General features: G+C 39.8%; 3 protein-coding genes and 1 long non-coding RNA gene across 7 annotated transcripts; 2 read left to right on the top strand and 2 right to left on the bottom strand.

The window, feature by feature from the left end:
* Window positions 1-1,784: 1,784 nt before the first annotated feature.
* LOC102712176 (THO complex subunit 4D) lies at window positions 1,785-6,857 on the top strand. Its single transcript, XM_006655915.3, has 7 exons — window positions 1,785-2,151; window positions 3,216-3,492; window positions 3,993-4,136; window positions 4,242-4,310; window positions 5,411-5,607; window positions 5,715-5,771; window positions 6,355-6,857. Exons 2-7 carry the CDS (start codon window positions 3,259-3,261, stop codon window positions 6,548-6,550), a joined length of 897 nt encoding a protein of 298 aa, XP_006655978.1. The 5' UTR covers window positions 1,785-2,151; window positions 3,216-3,258; the 3' UTR covers window positions 6,551-6,857.
* Window positions 6,858-6,895: 38 nt separating this feature from the next.
* LOC102721850 (condensin complex subunit 3) lies at window positions 6,896-13,506 on the bottom strand. Of its 2 annotated transcripts, XM_040524819.1 has the most exons (12): window positions 13,100-13,506; window positions 12,524-12,727; window positions 12,288-12,433; window positions 11,915-12,180; window positions 11,440-11,528; window positions 9,715-9,862; window positions 9,186-9,625; window positions 8,519-9,033; window positions 8,382-8,442; window positions 8,012-8,284; window positions 7,594-7,855; window positions 6,896-7,500 (listed from the first exon to the last, which is right to left on the bottom strand). In XM_040524819.1, the coding sequence occupies exons 1-12, from the start codon at window positions 13,496-13,498 to the stop codon at window positions 7,151-7,153; spliced, it is 3,153 nt and encodes a 1,050-aa protein (XP_040380753.1). In that variant the 5' UTR covers window positions 13,499-13,506; the 3' UTR covers window positions 6,896-7,150. The 2 variants fall into 2 exon arrangements, with proteins under 2 accessions (XP_040380753.1, XP_015694177.1); XM_015838691.2 differs by lacking the exon at window positions 13,100-13,506 and having other exon boundaries at window positions 6,901-7,500; window positions 11,440-11,525; window positions 12,524-12,665.
* Window positions 8,215-11,921, top strand: LOC107304491. 2 transcript variants are annotated; one of them, XR_001550567.1, is made up of 3 exons: window positions 8,215-8,299; window positions 8,400-8,460; window positions 11,824-11,921. It is a non-coding gene; the product is annotated as an uncharacterized LOC107304491 (long non-coding RNA). The 2 variants fall into 2 exon arrangements; XR_001550568.1 differs by having other exon boundaries at window positions 11,818-11,921.
* A 3,380-nt stretch (window positions 13,507-16,886) lies between the features above and the next one.
* On the bottom strand, window positions 16,887-19,988 carry LOC102711893 (exocyst complex component EXO70A1-like). 2 transcript variants are annotated; one of them, XM_006655914.3, is made up of 2 exons: window positions 19,686-19,988; window positions 16,887-18,653 (listed from the first exon to the last, which is right to left on the bottom strand). In XM_006655914.3, exons 1-2 carry the CDS (start codon window positions 19,923-19,925, stop codon window positions 17,127-17,129), a joined length of 1,767 nt encoding a protein of 588 aa, XP_006655977.3. In that variant the 5' UTR covers window positions 19,926-19,988; the 3' UTR covers window positions 16,887-17,126. The 2 variants fall into 2 exon arrangements, with proteins under 2 accessions (XP_006655977.3, XP_015693785.1); XM_015838299.2 differs by lacking the exon at window positions 19,686-19,988 and adding an exon at window positions 18,912-18,967.
* Window positions 19,989-21,859: the final 1,871 nt, after the last annotated feature.

Genomic DNA, 21,859 nt, shown 5'->3' with positions numbered 1-21,859 from the left:
ATGATTTAAAAATATTATACAGTTATGTATCATTTAACATATCAAGAAATTTACTGATTTTACATAAAAACATGGTGCTAACAAAATTTTTATAGAACACCAGATACTCATTCATATTTTATCATAGATTTATATATGATATTATTGTTGTTAGTGATACGATTGTACTATGAAAAAGTAAGTCTTTTTTTCCAAAGATTTTTACGAATATGTTTTTTTGACACCGAAGTACTTTTTTTGACCTGCCATTCAAAAAGGAGATTACTTTTTTCTCTAGTTGTATGTGAAAGACATCTATTGCCGCAAATCAATCCATATTTCTTCTTTTTCTTACTATTTTTATTTAGATACTAAAAGATATTGCAATTCTGAAATGTTTTTACTTCATTTTGTCTAATGCAGATAAGACTGTTTAGGTGTCCAATAATAGTGGTCTAGAGCTTTCATCGATCTATGTTTAGCATAATGGCGGTGTTGTAAATACTATTTGGGTTGATCACCACCTTTATTGTATTGATATGATTGTATGTGTTCTAAAGACACGATTAAAAATGGTGAGTGAACTTTGATTCTAAAGATATACATTCCATATTTGCAGATATTTAAGATTAAAAAATATATATTTATATAAAGTCTAATATATAGAAAGTGTTTTTACTTGGAAATATATTTTCTAATTAAGAAAGTCATTGATTTAGAAAATATTTCTAATATATGGAAACTCCGTAATCGGTAAGATAATTTCTAATTTAGAAAGTAACTGATATATGAAAAATATAAATAAAGAGAGATGGAGTTCGTCCTAGCCGTCCGATGTTACGAAGATGATTTCAATCGTCGGATTGAAGAATAATGAATGAAGTAGGTATGATGAGTAAAAATACTTCCTTCATATTTTTTTATATGGTACCGTTGACTATTCATCTTATTAAAAAAATTATTTAAATATGTAAAATTATAAGTCATACTTAAAGTTCTTACAATAATAAATTAAACTATAAAAATAATTAATAATTATGTTATTTTTTAATAAGATAATGATCAGAACTAAATATAAAAATCAATAACGTCGTATAAAAAATATTAAGAAATAGTTGACGTCTATATATAAAATAGATATCATATATAAGCCGCGTTCGTGAGGTTGGTGGATAAGTTAACTTATCTGGCGCGGAAAACATAGCAATAGATTAGTACATGATTAATTAATTGTTAATTATAAAAAATATTAAATAGACTAATATGATTTTTTAAGCAACTTTCTTTTTTACAAAATATACACTGTTTAGCAGTTTAGGAAGCGTGCGCGTGGAAAACGAGAAAGATAAGATAAGTTATCTTACCTGCCGAACGGGGCCATGGAGGCACGGAGGGGTTGTTTAGTTGGCAAAAATTTTTCTAAAGGGGTCACATCGAACGTTTGACCGAATGTCGGAAGGGGTTTTCGGACACGAATGAAAAAACGAATTTCATGGCTAGTCTAGAAACCGTGAGACGAATTTTTTGAGCCTAATTAATCTGTCATTAGCACATGTTGGTTACTGTAGCACTTATGGCTAATTATGGACTAATTAGGCTCAAAAGATTCGTCTTAAGATTTCTTCCATAACTGTGCAATTAGTTTTTTGGTTCATCTATATTTAATGTTTATTTAGATGTCCAAAGATTCAATGTGATGTTTTTGGAAAATTATTTTAGGACTAAACAAGGCCAACGAAAACAAAAACAAAGGATAACAGATATATCCAGCCAAACAAACGCATCGTCGTCTAGGGCGGCGAGCCGCGGACCAACATCGTTTCCCGCAAGTCAAGCCGCACGCGGTCCTCAAGCGGTGATCACATCCAGATTTTTCCCCTCGGGCGACTCCGAGAGCTTCTCCCTATTCGCGAGGGAGGCGGCGGCGGCGACCGCGTTCCAGATCCGAGCAGCGGCGCAGCCTCCTCTCATCCTCTCTTCTTCTTCTTCTCTCTTCTTCTTCTTCTCTCTCTCCCTCACAGCGCCGCGACCTCCCATCTCCTCTCTGTCGCTCCCTCTCGTCGTCGCATCCGCCAGCAGCAAGCAGGGCGGCAGCAAGAAGCGAAGGGCGGCGCCCAGGGATCGGCCAGCTACAACTCGTCCTTGTCGCCTCCGTCATCGTCCGTGGCCAAGGTAAGGAAACCCAAAACCCTAGCTCTGGATTTTCTTTTATATCGTCAGATCTGTTTGATTTAGTATGTGACGAATTAATAGATATGAGCAAGAATTAATTTTTGATGCGGGGAAGTAGTTTTTGATGAGATGATTTGACATGGCGACATTTTGTTATGGAATTTGCATTAACCCTAGGTTCTCTTATCGATCTTGCTTAGTTTGCCTTAATAACCCTAAGGGAGAATAATAACAGCTTTTTTTTGTTCCCCAAAAGTTTGGGGGTTCAACTGAACTCCATGTCTCACATTAGGTCCGCCCCTGGTGAATGATAATGAAATTTCATAATAAGGCCCATGTAAACCTAGGTTTTATCATTTATGATGTGTTCTACATAACCCTGGGTATAATAGTCCTAAACATTTACAAAAGCATACCCCTATTTTAATTCTGGCACATATTTATTTAAACTTTCATGCCATAATACTTCCATTAGAGATTAATATGATTCTTTCAACTTACGTTGAACAGTACTGTTTCAGATATGTAAAAATTAGCTTAAATTTGGAGTGGGGTTTTAATTTCATAAACCTTAGACCATAAAAACTAGGTTATGTGCCATAAATAATAACACCCCTGGTTTTCAAATTCGATTATGAAAACTGGGGTCTGCTGAGATTTACTCATTAATAATTAATTACATTAATTTTAATTAATTCCAACAATTCAACATGCTATAGAGAGTTATGGCATGAAAAGACTTGTTTTGTTTAGATGAAAGATTTCTTGAAGAGAATTTTCCATTTTATTTTCCCCTCGATTTTTCCCTATAGGTTTTTTTCAGATAAAGTAATACCATCTCCATCCCTTATGTAAGGGAAATTTCCGTTGGGAAAGCCCTTAAGAATGCATAGCGTTGTTACTGCTTCTGTTTTCTTTTTAAAAAAAAATAGAAAGGCTTTGAAAAATTCATTTAAACTTAAATTTATATTTGTATGTGCATGCACTGTCCTGACTGCTTGTTTGCTTAGCTTCAGTATGATGGAGCAATTGACAAGTATTAAAGCTATCTGTATTGATTGCAGGGTTTAGTTCATTTTGAACTTCAGCTTCAGATTTATTTTTAGAATGGCGACTTCTTTGGATATGTCACTAGATGATATGATTAAGAACAGAAGTTCAAGGGGGAGAGGAAGGGGCAGGTCACAGGGAGGAGTTCGAGGCAGAGGTGATGGCCAAAGGTTTAGCTATGGTTCAGGGCGTGGACGTGGTGCTGGAACCTTCCGTGGAAGGGGAGTTGGAGTGCCTTCTCGAAGGCCACTTGGTGTTAATACTCGGTCTTCATCATATGCCATTGCCAAGGCAAGGACAAATTTACTGCTATTTTTCTGTGTACCTTCAAGAATCTGAATTGTTAGGGAGCTACACAAGAGGTGGCTAGGAAATTAATGAAATCAGACAGACCATGGGTTCATGTCAGACCATATCTGCCACTTTTTAACTGTGGAGTTTCAGAGAGGATCTGACAGGTTTCTCAAATTGAGACCACCCTGAGAAATGGCACTTTTCCGCTGAGAATTTCATGGCAGAATTGTGTTAGTTCGGCTGGTTTGTGCTTCAAAACTGAAAGCATTGGCTCTCCTTCACTGGCATGCTGATGTATTTACTGATTGGGTACTTGTTTCTGTGGATTAAGATCTTCAATTCATACAGAAATAGCTCCCATTTTATGCAATGGTATAGGATTATTATAGTTTTGCTGATGCTAGTTGATTCATCAAGTACCATGGATTGATGAGTTTTGTGGTTTGACGCTAACTATTTCTCATCATCTGGGTATGTGTGCTGTGGAATATCATCAGTCATTCAACAAATCCAAGGATATTGTGTGGAGACAAGATCTGTTTGAGGATAGCATGGTTGCTGCTGGTCTTTCTGGAACAGAATCTAGTACAAAGCTGTATATTTCCAACCTGCACTATGGAGTGACAAAAGAAGATATACAGGTAGCTAGATCTCTGTGTTATGGACTTATGCATGCTGGAATCTGACTGCTCCACACACATTGGGAATTTTCAAGCTGATGTTCTTTGTTGACAACTCTGCTTCAGGAACTTTTTTCTGAGATGGGTCATTTGAAGCACTGCGCTGTTCACTATGACAATAATAGACGCCCAACGGTAAGTCTATTATCCGTCCAATCTAGGTCTTTTCTACAGTATGCATATTTCAGAATTAAGCATTATTCTTTTAATTTTCTATACACATTTTTCATATTATGTTCCAAATATAGAGAATGCCTTTTGGCTTAAAAATAAACTGGGTCATACATCCATGGTTTGTTGAGTAAATTGTGCCTTGGGGGGCCACTTATCTTGTCCACTTTTCCAAGTTATGACCAAGCTTGCAAACAGCATATCTAGGTCATATTTACATTAGGAATTGCTCTCCAAAGTCATTGGGTGCACCAAAGTTACAGCCAATGTCATGCCATGTTGATGTGTACATCATAGCTTGGTTTGCACATAAATGACACATGACAATGGCCACTACTATTAAACTGCTTACTGAATTTGCAATCTATCACCTGGGCTTTGTCTGTTCATAATTTTCTCCTGTTGACAGCACCATGTGGGACAGATATAGTTGCCAAGGCAGCTGCAAAATAAAGTGTCTGCATGCTGGAGTATAGATCCTATCATGGTTGTGCTAGGAAACAATAAAGAGTAAAGTAAATGTCAGTCATATGGCCCACCTGCGAATGTGGGGACACTGCAATGGAACACAAGCAACCCTGATCTATAATAAGTGATTTTGCAGCTAAATGTGTTTGTGTTCCATGCCATGTTACAATTTACTGTCATGTCATGGCAATATTTCTATCCAGTATTTTACCTGGAACAAACCACTTAAAACAAGTTTAATCTCTGATTATACAGTTCTGTGATCTACTTAAACCAGCTGGATGATGAAATTTATGGTTGTGATGGGATTATCTTCATGCAATGTTGTAGAATTTAGTCCAGTTAGTACATGACTGTAGGTGCACGAACCTATAAGATTAATAAACTAATTGAGGTTAAAAAAAAGTATGTTGTTTATGCACTATGGCAATTCTTGTGCATCCAATCCATCTTTTACTGCATCCTGTTTCTGCTTAAAATAAGTATGCAGATAATTCTAATATTGCTACCTGATTATTTTGTTTCAGTAGAACTTTAATACCGTTCCACTTGTCTAACCATTATGTGGTTATGTATTGATGGATATTCTTCAACAGGGTTCAGCCGAGGTGATATTCACTCGGAGGAGTGAAGCGGTTGCGGCCTTAAAACGATATAATAATGTGCGCCTTGATGGGAAGGCAATGAAGATTGAAGTGATAGGAGCAGATTTGGGTCTGGCTACTCCTTCAGCACCCCGTATTAGTGTTGTCCCTGGTGCAAGGGGAAGAGGACAGCGAGAAGTTGTAATGATGTATGGGTCTTCTTTCCTATTGCAAGTGAATATATCATTCAAGTTGTACCTACTGGGACTTTTTCTTTTCTGTCTCTGATGTTTGCAATGTTTTTTTTTTTTCCCAGGCCTGGTGGAAGTGGGTTTGGTCGAGGCGCAGCTGGTTCATCTAATTTCATTCCTGGGTAGGTTCTTTTTCTGTCTGTTAGTTGCTTACCCTTGAAAAAAGTTACCAGTAATTTCCCTTTTTTCTCCTGTCCTATTACCGGTGAAAAGAACTACCCACAAATGGCCATTTAGGAAAAATCTTCTTGTAGCAGTGGCAGCAAAGCTTAAATTTCAAATACTCTTGTTATCTTCTGCAAGTTTTATTTCCTGTTAATTACAGGTGTTATGCTTTATATGTTGGTATTGTTGCTGCACATTTGGGACCTTGTGTGGTAGCGCAGACATGGCCATGTATGCTTTTGTTCATTGAGGTTGTCCTATGCATCTTATGAGTTTGTACATACATGGGAGGAACTGTTGTGTGATCATGCTAAAGGATATCTGTAAAATCATTTTGTATTTTTGTATGCTATAAACATAAAATACCAAATGATCTGGGCATGCTTGGGGTTGTGGAGGTCTTTCTAAATCGATGCGAGATTAAAATGCCAAATGAGAGTTCATCATAGGTGTGGAAATATTGTCGTTGGACTTCTTATTTGTAGCATGTTTGGTTGCAATTACGTTAGCTTGCACTAACATTGGGCAATATTTTCTCAGGTGGAAGCAAAATAATTTTGCACAAAGAGGATGGGGCCAAATACGAGGTCGCGGACGTGGACGTACTAGCTTCGGTCAGGGGCGCGGCCGCGGACGTGGTCATGGGTATGGTCGGAAGGGACCTGTGGAGAAATCAGTCGATCAATTGGACAAGGAGCTGGATAACTATCACTCTGGGGCAATGAACGTTGACTAAGATGCTGCGGCCAATTGCGTGGATTTGGAACTCGGCAGAGCCATGAAATTTGTAGCTTGTTTGCATTTACTGCCGAGTTATCGTTGGTATCATGTCAGTTATGCATCTGACTTGTCTTTCCTTTAGCTTTATTGCTAGTTTCCAACTGCAAATTCTAGTTCTAGGCTAGTCGTTACTCCGTTATAAAATTCGCTGGTTACTGCTTGGTCCCATGCTTCTGGTGGTTTTCATTTCTCTCTCTGCCCAGTGTTGAAAAGGGTGCTTGTTTGGGGGGCGCATCACATTTTTTTTATCAGCCAGAGCCAATTTTCTGTATAAAGCTGTTTCAACTTGGATTCAGTGTCCTATGTCGCAAGACGCTTTACAATTGTGCCGATATCGATAATCTCCGTTTTCTACACAAGTTCACCCGTAATAAGCATTAATGCAGCGTAAGCAGGCTGCATGTCCTCGAATTTGGACAGTTTGCTGTCATACATGATACAAAACACAGATGAGTAGGTAACGACATGTCCAAGCCATCACCATAATTTAGGGTTCCTGCTGGGTTCTTTCGGTTAAGAACACCAGCAGTATCTAAGAGAGAAACTACAATATCATTTACGATGATTCCACGTCGGAGGAATCTTCATCAGATGTCACGCCTGACTGGTCATCCGATTGATTATCGTCAGAGGACGCCACGGCGGGCTTCGCAGTCATCCTGCACATCGCCGCCGTCTTGCTTGCTCTCTGCGAACGCGCCCCGGTCATCACCGGAGTGGCCGCAACCCGGCTCACCGACGTCGCGTGCAATTTTCTCTCGAAACCATCGATGTCACTGTCATCGCTAGAGGATGACGGCCGTCTCGCTCTTCTGCTGGGAGGTGGCCGGACTGACCGTGGCGCCGGTGTCGGTGGCACCACAGAAGTAGTCTCCAACTTGAAGCCACCGTCCAATCCTAGTTTCTCTGCGGCACAAAAAAAACATGGTACGGGCATTAAGAACAAGAGATGGCGAGGATGCGTGTTAGGATGGCGATGAAACGAATCGATGGACGTACTGAATATTTCTTCAGCTTCCTCTTGTGGCAACTCTTCTTCTGGGTGCTCATCTAGTGATCTGAGACGGGATGCCATCTGGGTTAGCTCTTTCAGAAGCTCCTTATCGGATGCAGCCGAAGCAGCCAATGCATTGACCAATCCTCTCATGCATTTGATGGCCTTCTGTTCGGATTGCCGGAACCTTAGAAGCACAACCACCTTGCACAAGGCCAAGCAATATGCTTTCCCAGCTGCTGTCTTCTTTTCTGGGCAATTTGCTACCTACAATTTTCCAAGCATTCTTTGTCAGTTTATCCTACAATTCTTAATAGATATTATTACCAAAATCCACATTAGGCAACGGATGAAATTTAGTTCAGTGTAATGCTGTCTTAGAAGTATGCGTAGATTTGAAGAACTATCGCCTGTCAGTATTACCTCAACTGCAATACGGATGGCAAGCCCTTCCTCACTAATGTCAAAATTGTTTGACATATCTGGTTTAGTTGACTGACTTTCAGGACTTGTACTAGCTTCCTCTGTAGCTTCCGTTGAAAAGAGTGGAGTTTGTACCATTTGAACCATAAAACGAGCTGCTTGGACAGCATATTTTCGCCTTTTTGAAACAACATGCGCACTACCTCCAACATTACCATATAAACTTGGCCACATGGTTCTGATCACTGGCACAAATGCGCTGGAGACACACCTCTGCAAAAAGATAAGGTACCATCAGTAACTTTAGTTTGAAATTTTAACTTGCATAACATATTTCTAATCTGGGATACATTATATACGTGAAACTTGCCTTGTGTTTCTCTGAAAGGGCTGGATAGTGCTGGAAGAAGACAGACAGACACTGTTTCAATCTGGATAAACAAGTGCAGGTAAGAGTGCTGCAAGACTAAACTTGAAATAACACAATGCAAAAAAAGTGTAATTCACCTTTCAAGTTCTTTAGTTTCCTCCATGAAATACAAACTGACAAGTCGAGCCAGGACTACAGGATGCAAATCAGCAGATATCTTCGCATAATTCTCACTCAAAAGAAGAATTTTTGCAAAACCCTCACCGAGAATGGTTGGGACATTATCATGATTGTCACCTTCCAGAGTAAACTCCCAGTCATCTTTAAGAAAACCAGAAAATAGAATATCAAGAACTCCAACATTCAGATGGTCATCATTCATATTAGAAATGTCTACTATAGTAAACTGGGCTTTCTCGCTGGTAGCATCACATGAATCAATTCCAATGGCTTGGTCTATTTCTTGTGGACCATGCCAAGTTACAAGATCAATCAAGGCCTTGCATGCCATAGCACTAACTAGGTCGGGTCCATTGATGAAGGATAACCGCAATTGCTTCACCAAGTCTGCATTTGGTCTGTTCTCTAACATTCCATAAAGACAAAGGCATCTCAAAGCAACCCTTTGTACATCAACATGATTCTGCTTTGTCTGCAGGAAAAATATACAATGTAGGCAAATTCACGACCAGGACTTAAAAGAGGAACATTAGCATACATGTTTAGTACTTAGCACCTGGAAGTCAAAATAATGCCAGCATACAAATTTTGTACACTAAAAGAATGATGAATAATTAGACTTACGGCAGGAAGCAACAAAGACTGAAGTAGTTCTGGAGGCTCAATTGCTTTGCCTTGGAGGTTCCGCAGGGATGAAGCATTCTCTAGGAGAAGACCTGTCACAGCGAGACAATGCATCCAATGCATGAAGTCAGCAGTTCTCTCCCTGCATGGTCGAGCCAGTTCTTCAACCACAGTAGCAACCACCATTTCAAATTCACCAACAGCAGAATGCACTCTTTTAGCCAATTCTGCTACTGCTTTGGCCCACTCCCTATCCCCTCCAAGGCTCACACCATCTCCAATGGCCATCTTATTCCCATCTTCATCAACTTCATGTTCAAGAGGCCTGGTCAAAAGCTCGTGTAGAAATGAACTTGCAACTTTACGGTTCATGGTATCAGAAAAGTCGAGCATTTCACCAAGCAACAGTAGTTGCCGTGATGCAAAGTGATAATTTGGTCCTGAAATGGAACATACAGGCAACGTAATTAATTTGGACAAATTAGAATGCTCAATCTATAATTCTATGTTGTCTTTGAAGTTAATTTACCAGCAGAAAGGTGCGCTTTTACCAAAGCAACATAATCAGAGATTGTGCTAGGAAGAACACCATCTAGAAGATCGTTTTTATCAGAAGCCTCAGAAGCATATACTGCTGCTTCTGTGCCTGTAGTTGTTGCAGCCTCTGAGCCTTTGATCTGAAAAAGAATTACTGACAATCAATTCAATTGTTTCATCAATCGAGCAAACATTGAACAGTGCATTATAAACTAACAGAGCCTTACCCCTGTGCTGAATTTTAAGTTTCAAACATATCCTCTGAATAGGAGTAGAAACTAAGGATGGCCATGTGAACCAAGATTACTTCAGGAACAAAAACAATTACACAATTACAAGAAGTTCGATCTGTTTGTGAGTCCAATACTCAAACACCAGCATTGGCATATTCCCGTATCATACCAGAGTATTTTGACATACTCCCTTAGTCCCTCTGTCCAGAAATATAAGCATTCGAAAGATTGAAATTTGTCTGATAAAAAACACTTCCCCATCTCAACTAATCACAACCATCTTATTTAATTTCCTCACCTACTTCTCCATCGCAATCAATCAACCTTAACCTCTCCAAAAAAGAGGGTGCTTATATTCTTGGACAGAAGGAGTAATGCATATGATGTTTGTACTGGAAAATCTTTTGACAAGCAAGTCCCTTTTTTTGGCTGAGTATAATTCAACAATTGCTGAGTAGGATTCGACAATGGACCTGAGTCACTGATTCGAAAACTTAGTTAAGTTCCATTCCTCAATCTCAATCTGGATTCGTGAGTTGCAACCATGCATTACAATTTTGTAAAGTTTGAGACATTCCACTGGTATCTCAATGATATGTGGGGCACACATGAATTAATTACACGTGGGTCAGGATGACATATTTCCAATTTAGCAAAATTATAATGGCAGCCTTGCAACTTTTCCTTTTTTGTTTACCACCGAAGAATCCTGTGCAGGGTTATTTAGTCAGTTACCACACATTGCTACATTTAGCTTTGGTTACATATCCCAAGTCATAAAGTGTTGCATGTTGGTCATAACATGCATAACAATAAGCTTGTCGACGATCTAGGCCGGCAATAATATATGGGGTGGCTAGAAAGGTGTAGAGAATGACGGTTAGTATGAAAGCGAATGTTTACCTAGGTTCAGACTCTCAGCTAACGAGATAATACCCTAGTTTTGCTTGGTATTGTATTTGGTGTATGTAGATGATAATGTGTGTTTGTCCCTTGGGGGTGCCCCTTACCCCCTTATATAGTGGGGATAGAGCTTAAGATAGAGTCTTAATCTAACAAAACCAAGATCTATCCTATCGGATATAGTTAGGATCCAGTGTTCCCAACATGCGGTCCGGATATTACTAAACTCCCTAACCATCCGGTACAAATACGATTGCCTTCCTATTGGGTACCCCCGAACCTATACATATATGTACAGATTACGGATACCCCTAGTATGGGTATCTCACAAAACTTAAGCGTGTAGGTTGACTATGGAAAAAAAAAGTGGGAATAAACTAAATAATCCATATACATGGCGATCATGCTCAGAAATCAGCATTAGTAATCAAGTTCAGGGAGATCAGCATACAAAAGCCAGAACTGCCATTTTCATTCTATAATGTGATTTCCAGGATTTGCCCCCATATATAAATAGCTGCAAGAATGAGTACCATGCACAACTTATATACTGCAGATAAAAGTTAAGGTAAAGTGCTGACCTGAGCTTCAGCTTGCAAATGCTTGCACATAATCTTCCAGTAGAGAGCAACCTCAGCATCCATAAGCTGAATTTTGGGAACCTGTTCTGCTGTAATTGTTGCACAGATAATGGCATCAATAAACAGAAAAAAGTGACTCTTTTTCCATTAGTGGAAATTAACCACGATGTATCTGGCCAAAGAGATAGGGACTAGATGACCACTGAACATAGTTTAACGAATTGATTAGCCCGATAATAGATACTTGCAGTCAGTAGTATACTTCAACAGATCTGTTCAGTTCTGTGCATTGTGGTCAACGTTATCTGTTAAGTTCAGTTATTTTATTGAAGTGATGTTGCCTGGTGGGTGACCAGATATTCATATTTTCTTTTTTAGATGCAGATATTCAGATTTCACCATGAAGGCTGGGCATAATAATTAAAGGAAATATGCATGACAGTGCAAATGTACCAATGTTCTTCTTAGATTTTACCTTCATCCTCAGTATTTGCAGTGAAGTACTGCCTAATAGTCTGCCCATCTTGCACGCGCACAGAACCATCTTTCATAAGCACCCCCATTACTGTTTCTCCTACCTCCTCATAAGTCTCAACATCAAGAAACCTGAGAAGGGTGATGACATCTCCACTACAATATTTCATAAGCCACTCATCCTTGAGCATTTTCAGGCATTCACTATTCACTGATGCAGATCTATCAGAGAGACCTCTGTGAAGGAGACTTGTCCTCTGCTTAATGCTGAAACAAAGAAGCCATCAATCCACTTCTATACCATTAATTTGTTCGTTCCATTCAGATATATAGATAAATTATATATCGAGTGTCCAGTGGACAAGACCACTCACCTAAGACTTTGTAGGGGAAATTTAGTTGAAAGCACACAGTATGCTGCTCTCCTAACAGATTCACTTACATCAAGAGATGATTCAATGACAATATCCAATGTAGCATTTGAAGGTGGAAGAGACAAAATAATTGCTTTCCGGACCTCCTTCACATATGGGGCAATCCCTAATGAGATGCAATAATTGCAAATCCAACATTCATAATAGGTAAAGTTAATAAAAATGATCTCACTTACGGCATTTTGTTCTTTTTCTAAGGTCTCAAGAAAAAGATCAACGATATCACTGTCCTCCCCATCACTTGCAAAGCGTGACAATGCACGCACGGCAAAGACACGGATTCCAGGGATTTTGTCCTGAACGCGAGCCTTCATGCCATCAATCACTTCATCCCAAATCTCATCGCTCACCTCAGCATCATCCGGCAAGCGCATTATTATCTACATGAGGAATTTGATGTTAGTAATTCAGTAATACAAGTCAAAAGTGATCCTCCCTACCCTATCTGAACTATGAAGTAGTAAGAACTACTGAAACTACAGGGTTTCTTACAGCCAGAGTGAAATTCAGCATGCAAAAATTAATTATCTAAAACGAAAATACGAAATCGTAGTTGACCGAAAACAATTAGGAAGAGAGGCTGTAGGTATATAAGGATTTTCTTTTGTACTCCCTTGCTAATTTTTTGCAAAATTGCAGAACACAATCGCAGAATTAAACACAAAATTAGCTTCGTATGCAAAATAATAAATTTCTCCGGTACTGACTAAAGCAAATGGAATCAAAATCTTTCAGAGGTTTTCTCAGCTCACCTCAGAAATGATCTGGCAAGAGCGCAAGCGGGCGGGGCGGTGCGCGGCAGCGGAGGCAGCGAGGAGGAATCTGAGGAACCCCTCGAGGAACCCGTCCCCGCCCCCGGCCCCGCCCCCGGCAGCGGAGGCGGAGGCGAACGCGGCGGCGAAGCGCGCGACGCGTTCTACCGCGGCTGAGCGCTTCACGGGGTCGAAAAGCGGGGTCAGCGCGGCGCAGAACGCCTGGAGGAACCGGCCGCCGGCGGAGGGGGAGGAGGAGCGGAGCGCCGCGAGCTCCCTGAACTTCCGCGGGTGCACGGCGAGGGAGGCGCGGCACTCGTCAAGCACGCGCGCCACCTCTCCCGCCAGGCGCCCCGTCTCTCCGGCTCCGGCGGCGGCGACGGCCGCGGCGGGCGCCATGGGTGAGGAGGAGGAGGCGCGGCGCGGGGATGTGGTGGGGTTTGGGAGGGGAGAGAGAGAGAGAGAGAGAGAGAGATTTGAATCGCGGAGAGGGAAACGAGAGGAGATCGGGGTTTGGGCTGGGTACTTGAGTCGCCGAGACGTGGGCCCACCGGTCAGTCGGATACTGTACTGTACAGTTGAATTAAGGGCTTGTTTAGATCCATTTGAAATACTAAATGGCAAATGACAAAAGTTTTGGCATTGCATTATTGCAACTTGGTGTTTAGAGCCACGCAAAAGTTACCATTTTTTTAAAAAGAAGTGAGATGGTCCGCATCCCTATACGCTTTTTGATGAAATTTGCTACTCTAGACTGCTAAATGTCAAATACAAAGTTGTCATTTTTTTATCCTAGTGTTTAAATCCATTTGCCAAAAATACTCCAAAATGTCAAAACTTTCCTAAGGTTTGTTTTTGTTTTGAAATGGAATTATAATTTGTTAGCGTTCGTAATGGGCCAAAGACTGCAAGAGGCTCGCCCAACCTCTCATATTAATGGGCTTTTCACGTGGGCTGTAAAATACCAGTAGCACGTTTGGCTCTTTTTTTTTTAAGGACGGCGTAGGGCATTCCGTACCGACGGTACAGTTAATATACGAGGGTCCTCCGCATCATGTGTGTTCACGCCACCGCGCCGTGTGCGTCTTAGCGCTACTCCCCTCTCCATCACACTCCGCTAGCGCACTCCCTCTCTCCGTCGTACTTCGGCGGACTGCCGCACTCCCCCGCGTCGTCATCGATATCTCATCGTCGCACCGCCGTTGTCTACCTCGCCACCTGACCGCCGCTGCTCCTACCTCACCGACGGCACGCGGTTCTTGCTTGGTATCATTGGTCGCCATCATTAATACCACGCCGACGCACGGTCCTTGCTCGGTCTCGCCGTACCGTCATTGTTGATATTTATCCGTCTGTGATACTTCACCGTCAGACCATATGTAATAACATGTTAACTGATGATACCACTTAATATCATAAGGTATCAGATGATAATTGATGGTATCACTGGGTATAAAATTTGTATCATTAGGTGCTTAGTGGTATCACATGATACCGAAAGGTATCACATGATTCTAGCATGTATCGATAAGTTATAATTTTTACATTGGATGATATCATATGGAACAAGTGTTGATATCACTTAGTATCACTAGGTATCATATGATACCAGATGCCTGATCAGTATAAAATTAGTATCAGCAGATACTTTGTAGTATCACATCATACCAGAAGGTGTCACCTAATTCCAACATATATACACATGTTATAATTTTTACACTAGATGATACCATATTGATACTTATTAATATCACTTAGTATCAAACAAGTATCAGATGATACCGGATGATAACTGATGGTATCAACTAGTGTAAATTTTGGTATCCAGTGTAAATTTCGGATGACTACAGACTCCTTCCTCCTCCGACGAACCCATCGCTGTCCGGTAGCCACGCATGAGGGAGAGGAAAAAGCGAAGAGAAGGAGATTCGCGTGCACGGGTGCGTTTTGTGAACGCGGGGAGATGCGAACGGCGAAAAGTAGGGGAGGAGAGACGAGTGCGTCATAGCAGAAATGATGCGTGCAGCAAAAACTTCATTTAACTATCCCGTCCGAACGGAACCCCGTGCTACAGTTTTTCTTTTTTTTTTCAGTTTTATGGGAATCGAAGTGATTTTTATCACCCAATTGCTAGTCACTTTTTTAAGGTGATAAAAAAAATAGTCAGAAGTTTAGCTGTTACTATCCACAATTATGGAGATCACATTCGGCTTTCTCTGAGGATCGATACCTCCTAGAGGAGTTGAGTTGGCCGTAAGTAAAACTTGCAAGGGCTCTCTTCCAACGATTGAGCAACTTTGACGCCAAATTGAGCACTTAACAGGATCATCATTTGCACGCTTATTTTTTCACTTATACTTATACTTATAAGACAAAATTTAGATTTTTAATGTTAAATTTGAAGCTACTTTTGAGGTTTTATCGCGTTTTATTTTTTAGTCTTGGCTTTTAGATAATTAAAAATATGTATATAAATTTTTTATTCATAAATTATTTTAATTTATAAATATGTCGTTATAATTTCCCCTAAAAAACTAAAGAGTGAAGTGCACCCGTGGTCCCTAAACTGGTGTGCATGTGTCATCTAGGTCCCTAAACTCTCAAAATGTATTTTTTTGGTCCTCGAACTTGTCCGGAGATGTCATATAGGTCCAAATAGGTTCCAACACACTCAATCCGCTGATGTGACATGTCACGGTGGCGCCTACGTGTTGGTGGGATCATGTGGGTCCCATATGTCAGTATCTCTCTTCTCCTTATTCTTTTCTCTCACTTCTCGTAGACGCTATCGTGGCATGCCACATCAGCGAATGGAGTGGGTTGGAGCCGGTTTAGACCTATATGACACCCCCGGACAAGTTCGAGGACCCAAAAATATATTTTAGGAGTTCAGAGACCTAGATGATACATACATACAAGTTTAGAGACCACTGATGCACTTCACTCAAAGCTAAAAGACGACGCCTATCCCCTGCTCCCATGGTTTTAAATTGACGAGGAATTGTATTACTCGGAGAAATTTCTCATTGTGGCCTGATCTAAAATGATATTCAAAAGATCACGCCAATGCGGATGTTCCTCGTCAATCTCTTTCTGGTCACATGTTCACACTGCAAGAGATTGAGCTAACATCCGCATGAACCACAATGTGTAATACTACATCTTTGTTACAGTACAGTTTAAAATCATTGCAAATACTCCCTATATCCCAAAAAAACGAATTTTTCGGTTTCAGTGTCCAACATTTGACCATCCGTCTTATTTGAAAAATTTTCAGGAAATTAGAAAAAATTAGTCACACGTAAAGTACTATTCATGATTTATCATCTAATAAAAACAAAAATATCAATCGCAAAATTTTTTTAATACGACAGAGTCAAAAATTAAAGGTAAAAAGTGAAAAATTGGTTTATTTTGAGATGGAGGAAGTAGTTGTTAAGGTGGTGTTTAGATTGAGAAAATTTTTGTAAGAAGTGTCACGTCAAATGTTTGACGGGATGTCGAAAGGAGTTTTTGGACACGAATACAAAACGAATTTCACGGCTAGCCCAGAAACCACGAGACGAATCTTTTGAGCCTAATTAATTCGTCATTAGCACATGCTGGTTACGGTAGCACTTATGACTAATCATGGGGCTAATTAGGTTCAAAAAATTCATCTCAAGATTTCTTCCATAACTGTGTAATTAGTTTTTTGGTTCATCTATATTTAATGCTTTATTTAGATGTCTAAAAATTCGATGTGATGTTTTTAGAAAAAAATTTTAGGAACTAAACAAGGCCTCAGTCACAAACCCACGTACAGGCAAGAACATATGTAACATAGATTTGCATGTACATATTAATATATAGTCTATCCATAGGCTTATAGCATAGTATATACACAATTACATTAAATTATCTGAAAAAGGTATATTCACATTAATGTGTTGAATGAGTTCTATTCTACCAGAGGTTGATCAATACACTTGTAATCTCCAGTACTCGGTGCGTGATAGCACGAGACTTGCATGTTTGGTACCCAATCCTAGCCCTCAAATAGGTCTAACACATGATTCTCTATATCCTCAGGAGTGTATTTTATGGATTTTGAGGGATCCTTCAGAAGATTACCAAACCGTTTCAGGAATGTCCGGTAAGCCAGAATAATCTGCTGCAGTATAACTAGGCGCAAGTGCTGTCGAAGCTGAGGGTTGGGGATTTTCCATGTCGTCTGGACCCTGCTTATTTCTCTGAATGTTGAATTGAAGCTCTTAAGTCTTCCTGCCGGATCGTTTCTTTGTCTGAAGTCTGCGTCACTCAAATGAAACAGAGCTCCTGCCCACGAAGCTCGGAGATAGGCTGTTGCGTGCCGTTCCACCTGGGTAAGCTGTTCAGTGATCCATCTGTCTTCAAACAATATCTTCAGATCAGGAGACCGTGACTTTTCAAGCACATACATTGCATTGTTCATCAGGAATATGTGCTGTAGGCGTTCATCCTTGTAAGATTTGGATTTGTCATCAGTATTTAACTGCATCTGAGTGAGCAGCGTGAGCACGTAGGTCTTCCAGGGGTTCATAGTCACAGTGCCATCACCACCCACCTCAACTGGTAAAATAAGATTGAGTGTGTCACTGTAGCTAGCAAGTTGTTTGATAACACCCATGGTATACTGAGGAAACGGCAGGACACTGCCATCGAGCACTATCCTTTCGTACGACTCATGGTTGGTCTGTGCATCTGAGAGCTTGAATAGCAGACGAAGTGCTTCTTCCCTAAGCTTGTCAAGAAGCACGCCTGCCTCCTGGCTGATCACATCCTTGGCATTACCATACCAGGCTTCCATACTTGGTTTAAGCCTTACAAATTCATCATGCATTTGTATTAGTAAAGGTAGTTTCTCATATTGTTCTTTCACATTGGTGATCAAGCTTCCAAATGCAAGTAATTGTTGAATAACACGAGTAGTGGCACTAGCAAAGCAATCTACCTCCACCTTGTTGTCGGACCCAAAAATCTGGGTGCAAGCCTGACGCTCTTCAGGAAATACTATGCCAACAATTACTCTCAGAGCTTGGATCCACATTTGCATGTTTTGTTGGTCTAAATATAATTGCATATTGCATTCACTTTCAACAGGAGCTGATGTTGGATTATAGCTCTTAAGCTCAATTTGAATACCAAGCAGACATAGGCACTGCATTAATGTCCTATTACGGATTTCACCGTAGACACGAGAAAGGTTTGATGCGTATCCAGCAAGCATCATAAGCTCAGCAATATCCTTTAGCACTATCGAAGCTTCAGGGTCGATGAGATACAGGTGTACCTTCTCCAGGGATAGAGAATGTCTGCTGTGTCCAGTAGAGTATGTTGGGCTATCATCACCAGAGCTTGTTGTGAATGAGGATAAGCGGGCAGCTTCCAAGTTGGTTATTGATGAGAAAGAGAAGGACCGGACAGGCAGCGCAATGCTGTCATATAGTGAAGCTGGGAGATTGTCAGGAGGATGAAAGTATGTGCTGGAAATAAGAACTTGACGGAAGTCATCCTCAAGGTGTTCCATTGCAAACTGCAGGAAAAATAGTGGTTACTGAAACATTTGCAATATATAGAAGTACTGGATTAAACTTTGAGAAATTGCATTTGCCTAGTCTTGCATAGTGGTGTCATATATTCAGTGAATGTAACCTATGGTAGGAAATACTTGCATTCATAAATTTGTGGTACTGCAGGCATTACTACGATTCTTATGCCTTCATACTGAACGGAAATTTATTCAAGAAATCACAAGGAACTAATATGTTGTTTTCAAATTGTAATATCTTACCAACAATAAGAATTTCCATAAATATTGAAGAATAGAGCTGTTTAAAGCAAAAGGAGATTTTCAGGCAGGGAGAGCTTCAATCCAAGGGGGTTTATCATTGATTTCACAAAGCAATGCAGATCTGCAAAGTGAGTGTAGCACTGTTTCTTGGTTTTATTTTTTCTTTGGTCAAAGAGCAGATAAAAACAGGAAATACATATACTTCACATTTGAAGAACTCCGTACAAAAACAACGAAGAATATTTCATCAAATTCTAAGTGGTAGGTGAGCAATCTCCTTTGACGGAAATGTGCTGCACAGTTATGAATATTTGCTTTGCTCTTGGCTGCATGCACTCTATGTAATTGCTCTCATACAATCCACGCAGATTCTCAGCTTGCCAAAGTACAATACGCCATTTGCACAGCGATTGTATTTTGGTAATTACCTCATTAATGTATAAATGCGAATCTGATTTGTTTTGAATTTGTCATTCGGCCACTCCCAAACACAATATTGAAGCATCATCTCAGACAGTCAGACTTTCACTGCAACATTTCCAGTTGGGAATGCCACCCTGGCTATTTTATACCAATTCAGCTGTCTGCTTGAATACAAAATGATATCCAAATTTATACCTAACCTTTCTAATTTTGCTGAAAGCACACTAACAAGTCATTATTTTACAGCTAGATGCCTAGATCCAACAAACCCTAAAATTCCCCAACGCAATCATGTACAGTGGACACAGCCCTGAACTACAGAATAATACGTAAATAAACATACGGGCTTACCTCCAAAGCAAACCTAGCGCGTTGGCTGTAGGCGCCGCCGTTCGAGGCGAGGGAGATGAGATCCCTGACCGCCGGCACGAGCCCAGCGAGATCGGAGACGCCGTAACCTCCATCCCCAGCAGCCTCCTGGGACGCCCACCTGCTCACGGCTTCCTCGGCAGCTTCCAGCATCCGTCGGCCGAGCTCGGCGGCGGAGCCGGAGCTCCCGACAACGCCGGCTACCGGGGACTGCACCTCCATTTCCGCCGCTTCAGCTGCAAGGTTGCAACAAGTCCGCTCAACTCCGAGTCCACGGAGAATATTAGCGCGTTTCGACCACTGCAGCCCGTGTAATTTCGTTTCCATGTTCATATAAACCCCACCGTACCCGCGCGTTGCCGCGGGCTGGCAAAACTTATATTTATGGGGTATAATTCTGTGGGATAAAAATGAGTAAAATAGAATTTGAGAAAAAAAAATATTGGAGATCTTATATATTTGATATTGTTGAAAACATAATAATGCAGGACAACTTTAGACTTCTATAGTTTTATTTGAGGACAAAAGGATAAACCGTATTTGTTTGTAGTATTAGCATCTAATTTACCTATATCATCCTCTGTAAATAACAAATAACAATATTACATATCAGCATATATTTTCTAAAATGAAGCAATTTGATGATTTAGCTACCAAACAAAGTTCAGCATTACATGTACATATGTGAAATATTAAACTATCAATAGAAATTGCGGCAACTCCAAACATTATCAATGGAAAACAAAGTGAGTGAACTATCATATATTATCCACCAACGCGGCGGCAATTTTAAACACGATCAACGTGGTGGGATGACGGTGGGCCCAGGCTTTTGAAGATGAAAATCTATGAACACTTAACGAAAATCTAGAGTTCACCGGATTTGATTGGACGACTATGATTTAATGATGATGTGGCCTCCTAGAAATCAATCTTTGTGGGTGAACTATATAGGAAGAGGGGATTATTTCAACAAATACTTTTCATGTGTCAAATTACTCCCCCATCATAACATATTTAACACAAATTCAACTAAACTTTTGATATTTTAACCGTTAATTCAAATTACGATAAGTACTTTGTCCGGTTTTTTTTGACGCCGTTAATTTTTTATTTACGTTTTTTTGTCCAAATACACAGAATTATAAATCATACTTAAAGTTACTTTAGTAATAAATTATATCGTAATAAAATAATCAATAATTATATAATTTTTTTAATAAGACGAAGGGTCAAACATAAATCAAAACGTGAACGGTGTAAAAAAAAATCAGAGGGAGTATATCACATCTCATAAGCTTGTGACGTTATTCTGAAAATACTGTGAAATTTTTAACCTGAGTACTATACGTGAAATTATCATGGTATAAGAATATACGACCTTTCGGGTTGGTATTTTTCATAATACAATGTTAATTTTATTTTCAAATATTGATCATAGGGAAATTTTCTTTCTGCCACTTCGTTGAACTTGGACTTTCCTTTATGCCATCAAAATTTCACGCTTTGCTCTTTTACCACTGTTCCATAAGGACATGTTTCTGCTTTTAACACTATGACCATTACGTCCTTATGGAACTGAAAATTATTAGCAATACCGGAAGCCAAAGAAATATTTTTTAAAATATTGGAGTAATAAATGTTTTTTTACCATATAGAGTAATAAATGTTTTTTTATACATTTTTATGTTAGGGAAATTTTAAATTAGCTAGAATAGTTTTACTTGTAACTTTAAAATAAAATATCTTTTCTATCCACATATAAATATTGACTAGCTGTTAAAATTATAAGAAAATATTAAATAACAATGTATACTATTCTCTAGCATAAATTATTTTATGGTTTAGGAGCCAAGTCATTCTTATATAATATCTTTTAGTTGGGTAGTATTTGGATTTATTGGTATTTTCTTTGTGTCCGTTACAATTTCAAGTGATGCTTTATTTTAGAACATCTACGAGGACTAAAACGGGCATGGCAAAATGGAGATATGGTAAAAGAGAAATTTTGATGTCGGGAGGGAGAATAGAAAACAGTGAGTGGAAAAAGGAAATTCTCCTCAAATTATAAACACTGAATTAAACTTTTGGACTACTATCCATTGTGCCACCACCCTTTATTCAATCCTTTTTTTTACTTTGTATAACTACCAGTG

This window comes from Oryza brachyantha, chromosome 6, assembly GCF_000231095.2.
Source record: "Oryza brachyantha chromosome 6, ObraRS2, whole genome shotgun sequence".
NCBI lineage: Eukaryota > Viridiplantae > Streptophyta > Magnoliopsida > Poales > Poaceae > Oryza > Oryza brachyantha.
This window is presented reverse-complemented; position numbering and strand designations above follow the sequence as displayed.